This window comes from Dipodomys spectabilis, unplaced genomic scaffold (genome assembly GCF_019054845.1).
Source record: "Dipodomys spectabilis isolate Male_0828 unplaced genomic scaffold, ASM1905484v1 ptg000504l, whole genome shotgun sequence".
NCBI lineage: Eukaryota > Metazoa > Chordata > Mammalia > Rodentia > Heteromyidae > Dipodomys > Dipodomys spectabilis.
Window position 1 is genome coordinate 833783 of NW_024871181.1, and position 9386 is coordinate 843168.

General features: G+C 40.9%; 1 protein-coding gene across 2 annotated transcripts in view; it reads right to left on the reverse strand.

Annotated features, from left to right (window-relative positions):
• The window catches only part of Tceanc2 (transcription elongation factor A N-terminal and central domain containing 2), a 51273-nt gene extending 42152 nt beyond the window's left edge, over nucleotides 1-9121 (reverse strand). Inside the window, exons 1-2 of one of the 2 annotated variants that reach the window (XM_042669694.1) lie at nucleotides 9025-9121; nucleotides 8271-8412 (exon numbers count right to left, since the gene is read on the reverse strand). In XM_042669694.1, the coding sequence (XP_042525628.1) occupies nucleotides 8271-8372 (102 nt within the window). In that variant the 5' untranslated portion in view covers nucleotides 8373-8412; nucleotides 9025-9121. Of the gene's footprint in view, nucleotides 1-8270; nucleotides 8413-8950 lie in introns of both variants that reach the window. The other variant, XM_042669693.1, reaches the window with a different exon arrangement.
• Nucleotides 9122-9386: the final 265 nt, after the last annotated feature.

Consider the following 9386-nt stretch of genomic DNA (forward strand, 5'->3'; position numbering starts at 1 on the left):
GACTCCACCTCAAATCAATTAAAAAGTGCAGTGACATGTGCCAGTCAAACCAGCTATATGGGAAGCATAAACAGCTGGATTACACTCTAGGAGAGCTTAGACATAAAAACAAAACCCTACTGGAAAAATAAGGCAAAAGGGCTGGGTAAATGGCTCAAATGGTAGATTTCTTTATTGGCCAACTCAAAGCCCTGAGTTCAAACCCCAGTATTAGCAAGAGAAAGAAAAGTACAGACTGATTTCCAACATAATAAGAGTGAGTGACTTTAATACTATATCCTTTATTAATAGATCGGTCACTCAGAACCACCCCACCCCCCAAAAAAACAAGGAAACATCAGAATCAAGCAAAACTATCTTTCTCAGTCCATAGAACTGTCTCCAAAATAGATCATATATTGAGACATAAATCAAATTTTAACAAGTACCAGAAAACTGACACAACTTGCATTTTATCAGAGCACAATGGAATAAAAGTAGAAATCAATAACAAGAAAAGTTACAGAAAATATTTAAACACATCAAGACTGAACAATATACTTTTAGTTTATGGTTGGGTTTTTGTTGTTGTTTTTTTTAATTCTTTTTTTAAAGCCCATGATTCTTTGGGAAGTGATACAAGATTGGTAGCCAGGAGTCCGGCGGCAATTCCCAAAATCTCCGTAACAACCATAAAGACAAAAGGCTCCAGCTTGGCCCACCCCCATTCACTTTTGGTACCTACATATGAAATGTTCACTTCCAAAAAATGGGGTAAATGTGCTAGACGCTTTTTTTTAAATCACAGCCCCCCTTTTCCAAGAGTTTCTAACTGCCAGGATGAGAGAATGAATGCTCTCATGTATTTCTTTTTCTAAACAACTCCATCAGACATTAGGAGTAGCCATCTCTCAGAGGTAAGGGGACAATGGCTTATGATTCTCCATGTCTCATTGTACATTACAATTACAGAGCATTCCTGTGAGAGATAGCAGAAGGTCTGGCCCAGACTCTAGCTTTATGATTTTAGAATACAGTTGCAACACATCACACTTGTCAGAAGAAATTGTGTGTCACTGAGAGAAGAAAAGCTCAACCTCGGCGCAGCGAGGCTGCTCAGGAAGATGGCTTGATGTGAACAATACACTTTTGTTTTTTTTCTGGTCATGGAGCTTGAACTCTGGGTCGTGGCGCTGTCCCTCAGCTCTTCACATCAAGGCTAGCTAGCGCTCTACTACTTGAGCCAAAGCGCCACTTCCAGCTTTTTCTGTTTATGTGGTGCTGAGTAATCGAACCCAGGGCCTCATGCACGCAAGGAAAGCATTCTACCACTGAGCCACCTTCCCAGCCCGAACAATAAACGTTTGAAGGATCACTGCACTAGGTCATCAAAGAAATAAGATGGAAGGCCAGGTGGCGGTGGCTCACTCCTGTAATCCTAGCTACTGAGGAGGCTGAGATCTGAGGATCACAGTTCAAAGCCAGCCCAGGCAGGAAAGATCCTGTGAGACTCTTATCTCCAATTAACCACCAGAAAACTGGAAGTGGCGCTGTGGCTCAAGTGGAAGAGTGCTCGCCTTGAGCTAAAGAGCTCAGGGGCAGTGCCCAGGCCCAGAGTTCAAGCCCATGACTAACAAAAAAAAAGGGGGGGGGGGGGGGACTTAAATTCCTAGAATAAAAACACAGTTTACCAGAAATTATGGGGCATGGCAAAAACAGAGTGAGAAGTTTATAGCTATGAGTGCCTATGTTAAAAAAAACCAAAGAGATCTCAAATAAATAACCTATGTGCCTTAAACTCTTAGAAAACAAGAATAAGCCAAACCCCAAAGTAGCAGACAAGAAAGGGAGAATCAATTAAATGGAGACTAAAAATAATAAATAGGCAAATCAATTAATCCATGAAACAAAAATTGGTTTAAAACAAGACAAAACCACAAAATTGACAAGACCTTAGCCAACTAAGGAACATGAACTAAAAGAAGATCCATATTAATAAAATTCAAGATGAAAAAGGAGATATCACAACAAATATCAATGAAATTCACAAAATCACTAGGGCATACTTTCAAAGTATATTCTAATGAACTGGAAAAATCTAGAAGAAACATTAATTTCTAGATGCATATGAACTACCAAAATTGAACCAAAATGGATATAAACCACTTAAAACATATTTATCACAAGGACAGAACTAAAGCAGCAACAAAGAGTCCCTTAAGGATGGAGTTTGAGTTCAAAGCCAGCCTGGGCAGTAAAGTCTACAAGACTCCATTTCCAATTAACCTGCAAAAAGCCAAGCTGACATTAGAAAGAATAATATTGCCATTTGCAGGGAAATGGATGGACCTCGAACAAATCATGTTAAGTGAGATAACCAAGCTCAAAGAGACAAATGGCACACATGTGGAAGCTAGATCTAAAATATACTGGGACATGATAAATTATATAGGAAGCTAGCCATTCACAAAAAGTGAGAATAAACGAGGATATGTTTAGGGGAGGAACACAAAGGCACAATGTCTATGTGCTTCTGATCATATAAAATAATATTTATCGAAATGAACTCCAGGAAATATAAACAAGAGGGTTGTTCTTTGTGGATTGTGTTTCCTTTTCTTTTTGTCTTGCTTGTTAATTTATCTGACTTTGGGAGGAAAGGAGGGGGCACAGAAATGGAGGGAGAAAGCGTAAACAAATGCAGCAGTACTAAGGAGACACTACCTAGATAAAATGGTAGAGTGGGCGCTGGGAAAGTAACTCAGTGGTAGAGTGCTTGCCTTGCATGCATGAGGCCCTGGGTTCGATTCCTCAGCACCACATAAGCAGAAAAAGCCAGAAATGGTGCTGTGGCTCAAGTGGTAGAGCTCTAGCCTTGAGCTAAAGAGCACCCACGCCCAGAGTTCAGGCCCCATGGCCAACAACAACAACAACAACAACAAAAAAGGTAGAGTGGCAGCCACAAGCAAGCAAGCTCAATGAGAGCACAAAGCCCTGAGTTAAAGCCCTGATACAGCAAAAAAAACAAACAAGCAAAGAATCCCTCAACAACAACAACAACAAAAGTCCAGAACTGGCTGCATTCATTGTTGAATTCTACCAAATCTTCACAGAAGAACGCTGAAATTAGTTCCTTAAACTAGTCTATAAATAGAAGGAAAAATGCTAACAAACATTCTGAGTATGACCACACAGTATTACCCTGATACAATACCTAGACTAGAGAGACACACATAAAAAATTTCCTTGACGAACATGAGATAAAAAATTTTAAATGAAATACTTGAAAATTGAAAGTAATAACACATAAAAAAGATTATGCAAGCTGGGCACAGGCTAAGAATTGAGAATCATGGTTCAAAGCCAGCCCAGGGAAGAAAATCCAAGAGATTCTTCTCTCCAATTAACCATCATAAAACTAGAAGTGGAGCTGTGGCTCAAAGTTGTAGAGCACTACCCTTGAGCAAAGAGCTCAGGAACAGTGCCCAGGCCCTCAGGTCAAGCCCATGATTACACATACACACACACACACACACACACACACACACACACACACACACACACACACACACACACAAAGATTATACACAATGATCAAGCTGATATCATTCCAGAGACACAAGGAAGGTTCAAATACAATCAATAAATGTTATATAACGCATAAAGTATTAAGAACAAAAATCATATTATCATCTCAATAGTGTAGAAAAAACCTTTTACAAAATCAAATATCCTTTCATGATAAAAATCTTGTACAAACAGGAATAGAGGGAATGTACCACAACATACTAAAGAGTATATAAGACCAACTGTAAATGACATTATACTAAGCAGGGAAAAACTGAAATCATTTTCCACTAAAAGCAAGAATAAGAAATAGTGTCCACTTTCCCCAGTCTTACTCAATATAGTACTAGAAATTCCAGCAGGAGCAGTAAGGCAAGAAAAATAAAAGGAATTCAAACAGAGAAGAAAGAAGTCATAAACAGTATCCCTATTTGCATATGGTATGCTCCTATATGCAAAATACCATAAAGAGTCTATCAAAAATCCCCTCAATCTGATAAATATTATCAGAAATGTGGCAGGATATAAATTTAACATATAAAAATTAGCAGCTTTTATTTATACTAACAATGTAAAATATGAGAAAGAAATCAGGAAAATAATTCCATTCATGATTGCCAAAAAACGAACAACTGTTAACAACAAAACAAAATAAAATACCTAGGAATAGACTTAACCAAGCAAAGAGCGTCACAATGAAAATGACAAAACCCTTTGTTTTGTATAAAAGTTTATCTGATTTGGGCAGGATAGGGAAGCACAGAAACTGTGAGACCAAAGGTGAACCAACTCAGCAGTGAAACCCACTAGATACTATGTTGGAAATTAACTATACAATTTTGGGTGGAAATTGGGATGGGAAAAACTGGGAGAGAATGAGGGAGGAGGGGGTGACACTGTTCAAAAGGAAATGTACTCATTACCTGATTTATGTAACTGTAACCCCTCTGGTACATTACCTTTACAATAAAATTTTTAAAAAAGAAAGAAAATGACAAAACTTTTAATTAAGAGTGAAACTGAAGACATTAGAAGACAGAAAGACCTTCCATGTTGATGGGTTGGCAGTATTAGTTTCATGAAAATGGGCTATATAACCAAAAGCAAACTACAGATTCAATGTAACTCACATCAAATCTCAATGTCAAAAATCAAAAATGTCAAAATCAGTCTTAATAGTCATATAAAAACATAAAAGATCCCAAATAGCAATAATAATCCTTAGCAAAAAGAGTAACATTGGCTGGGAAGGTGGCTCAGTGGTAGAGCACTTGCCTTGCATGCTCAAGGCCCTAGGTTCGATTCCTCAGCACCACATAAGAAAAAAGCCGGAAGTGGCGCTGTGGCTCAAGTGGTAAGAGTGCTAGCCTTGAGCTGAAGAGCTGAGGGACAGAGCCCAGGCCCAGAGTTCAGGCCCCACGACCGGACCCCAAAAAAATAAAGAGTAACATTGAAGGTATCTTAATACTTGACTCTAAGTTACACTACAGGGCCATAGTAACAAACTTAGTATGGCACTGGCACAAAAACTGACATGTAAAAATAAAGAAAAAAAACTGATATGGAGACCAATGGAACAGAGCAGAAGATCCAGAAAAAATTATACACAGATCCAGCCATCTGGTTTTCATCAAAGGTACCCAGCACATACACTGGAGAAAAGACAACCTCTCCAACAAATGATTGTGGAAAAATTGCATATCCTCATACAGAAGACTAAACTAGGTTCCTAAATATCACCCTTTACAAAACAATTAATTCAAACTGAACCAAAGATCTAAATGCAAAATCTGAAACTTCTAAACTATTACAGAAAAATATAGGGGAAACCCTTGAAGACATAGGCCTTTCTGAATACTCCCATTGCTCAGAAACTTAAAAATGACAAATGAGATTTATAAAACAAAAAAACAAAAAACAACCAACAACAACAAAAAAAACTGTACAAACTATGTACTGATGGCTCACACCTTGAATTCTAGCTACTGAAAAGGCTGAGATCATGACTGTGGTCAAAGCCAACTGGAGCAGGAAAGTCCAAAAGACTCTTAGCTCCAATTAGCCACCAAAAAGCTGGAAGTGGAACTGTGACTTAAATGGTAAGGTCTTAGCCTTGAGAAAAGAAAAGCTAAGGAGAGTACTTAGACATTGAATTCAAGCCCTAGTACTGGCAAAAACAAGCAAACAAGCAAGCAAGCAAACAAACAAAATACTCTGTACAGCAAAGGAAATAATTACCAGAATTAAGAGACAACTTACAGGGAAGAGGAATAACAAAATGCTGAAATAAGGACACAGGATGACCCACTGCAACAATGATACTCACAAGACACTATGTTGGAAATGAACTTTACAACTTCTTGGGGGAGGGGGGGAAGGAGTGGGTGAGATGGGGGAGGGAAGGGATATTAGAAGAAAAACAAAGGAGGGGGTAACAATGTTCTACAAGAAATGTACTCATTAGGGCTGGGAATATGGCTTAGTGGTAGAGTGCTGCCTAGCATGCATGAAACCTTGGGTTCAATTCCTCAGAACCACATAAACAGAAAAAGCCAGAAGTGGTGCTGTGATTCAAGTGGTAGAGTGCTAGTCTTGAGCACAGAGAGGCTCAGGACAGTGCCAGGCCCTGATTTCAAGCCTCAGGACTGTCAAAAACAAATAAACAAACAGAAATGTACTCATTACTTTACTCATGTAACTGTAACTCCCTGTGCAGTATCCTTACAATAAAATAAAACTGAAAAGAAAAAGAACTGGGTGCTGGTGGCTCACGCCTGTAATCCTAGCTACTCAGGAGGCTGAGATCTGAGGATCACAGTTCAAAGCCAGCCGGGCAGGAAAGTCTATGAGACTTTTATCTCCAATAAACCACTCAGAAAACTGAAGTGGTGCCCCAGCTCAAGTGTAGAGTGCTGGCCTTGGGCTGAAGAGCTGAGGAACAGCACCCAAGCCCAGAGTTCAAGCCCCACAACCGACCAAAAAAAAAAAAGAAAAAAAAAGACACAACCTACAGCATGGAAGAAAATCTTTGTCAGCTACTCATCAGGAAAGAATTAATGTCCAGAATATATAAAGAGCTCTAAAAATTAAACACCAAAAAAGAACAATCCAATTAATGGTCAAATGAGTTGCAGACAGTTTTCAAAAGTAGAAATGGTTAATTAATACACACAGGAACATATACTTAGCCATTAAGGAAAAGCAAATCAAAACTACACTGAGATTCCATCTCATCCTAGTCAGAATGGCAGTCATTAAGAAAACAAATGCCAACTAATGCTGGCAAAGACAGGAGTAGGTGAGCAATGTAAATTAGTGCAAGCCAATATGGAAATTTGAACGGTGGTTCAAAAAAAAAAACACCGTATGATTTTGTTACACGACTGTTGCACATATATCCTAAAGAACGTAAGCTAGCACACACTAGAGATAACCACATTTTATAGCAGCACTATATTCACAAAAGACAAACAATGGAGTCATGAATAAAGAAAATGGGTATATATACAGAACCAAGTATTATGTAGCCCTAAAGAATTATATTGTTTGCAGGAAAAATAGCTAGAACTAGAGATCATGTTGAATGAAATGAACCAGACTAAGAAAGACAAATATTACATGTTTTCTCATATTCTCTTATATGTGGAATCTACACTTTAAAATAAAAGAGTGGCATCAATGTAAAATGGAGACTGGAAGTGGGAACAGCAGGACAGAGGAGGGTAAACAGAGAGGGTGAAGGGGATGTGAAGATCATGGAAGCATTTCATTCTTTCTCTTGTATGAAAATAGAAGGAACCCTGTTTAAATCGGTTTTAAAAGGGGGGAAAGAGGATACAAAACGAAGGTGAATGTGATCCAAGTGTATTATATGCATGTATGGAAATATCACAATGAAAGCCTTTTGTATAACTAATGTACACTAATGAAAATAATTAAAAGGGCTGGAGGCATGCCTTAAGTGGTAGTTGCCTAACAATCATGAATCCCTGGCCACCTAATAATAATAATGAAAAGAAAAAAGATACAGTTCCAGGTAGCAAGAGCCCATTGAGTCTCTTTCTCAGTCCCAAGTGTACCTGTGGAGGCTACGTGATAAGAGTTCTGGCCAATAAAAGTAGAATATCATTATTTAGCCTTACCAGTATGTACAGGGCCTATAGAATCTTTTATAGTTTGACGTTATTAAGAGATGAATTGTTTTTCAAAACTTTATAGTCTTGGTGGACCCACTGCAACAATGAGATGTACAAGATGTTATATCGAAAAATGAACTTTACAATTTTGGCCGGGAAGAGGGGCGGGGGGGAGGGAGATAGGGAGGGAGATAGGAAGGGATAGGAAGGGATAGGAAGGGATAGGAGGCAACAACACTTGATCAGAAATGTACTCATTACCTTGCCCGTGTAATTGTAACCCCTCTGTACGGTATTTTCACACACACACACACACACACACACACACACACACACATACAATTTAAAGGCTCTACTTTCAACAAGCAAACATTCCATAAAACCAGAGTGATTAAAAAGTCTAGCAGAGGTGGGTGGTGGGGAAGGGAATTGATAAACAAAAGACACCCTGCACTGGTCATGAGGGAAACAGAAGGAGTAATCAGATCTGTTTTCAGGGAGGGTGTAGCAAGAATTCAGTCTCCCATAATTAGTACCCTTGGCATCCCAATCCTCTGCACATTTCCTCTAGCCCAAATCCCCTCTCACCTTTAGAGATTCAATCGTAGCCTGCTTGTAAATCTTTCCTCCAGTACCTTTCTTCTGTGGGCTATTCTGGGTTCTAGGAGTTCGAATGACAAACTTATCCATTGTTAGGACTCCAACTACTTTCCCGTGCTTGCAGCGTATTCTGCTCAAGAAAGATGGAAGATTCTAAAATGTCACCAAGACTGTTGTGCTGTGTATTCCCCAAAATGACAGGACGGGGTTTTAAGGAAACATTCCTAAATTATGGCCACTCTTGGGTGGTATTAACAGGAGTAAGCTTTTCTACTGGGCTTGGGGGAACACTTCCTAAGCACTGAAAGTGTATACACTAGTCGTTCTACTTCTAGGTTAGGAGTTCCTAGCTTCCAGAAGTGCAGGGAAGTGCGGGGGGGGGGGGGGCAGATGGGACTGGTTCACAGCCAAATCAGGCGCTAAACCTGACTTTAAAACCCTCTTCCACGCTTAGAATGGGCTGGGCAAGGTTAGGGGTTCCAGTGCGCTCCACGGAAGCTCAGTCCTAAAAGGTGCCCTTAGAACCCCCAACAAGCCCCTTCACATCTCCGCGGTACCGCAGAGGCCCCAATCCATGTCAGACTATGGACCCAGATGGGAGAGAAGCACCATTAGCACTCCAGAGGCCCGAATAGAGGCACCCCAAAACAACCCCACAGGGGACCCACCAGGAGAAACAGCCCTGGCAGCAACTAGGTCTCTATTCCTACAGGCTCCAGGCCGTGAGGTCGGAAATATACACTTGGTTCCTCCCAGGCCTAGTCTCAGGCTGGTTGCTTACGAGGGTCCTTCCGGGACCACGCTTCCCAGAACGCACCGCGAGGCGCACGCGCGGGAGGGCGACGCAGACCGATTTGCGTCATCCGAGGGCGACTCTCCGACGGCACCGGGCAGAGAGAGAACTACAGACCCCAGGCTGCCCCGCGAGGGGAAGGACAAGGAAGGCACCGCTCGGCCGGTCCGCCTGTCCTCCCCTATTCTCGCGATGGTTGGACCACGTCGTCAAGCCCAGCCCGGAGAGGCTGCTAGTCCCGGAGGAGGGGCGCAGGCAGCCGGGTGGGCCAGTCAGGGCGGAGCCGACGGGACGGCGGAAGCGGCGGACGG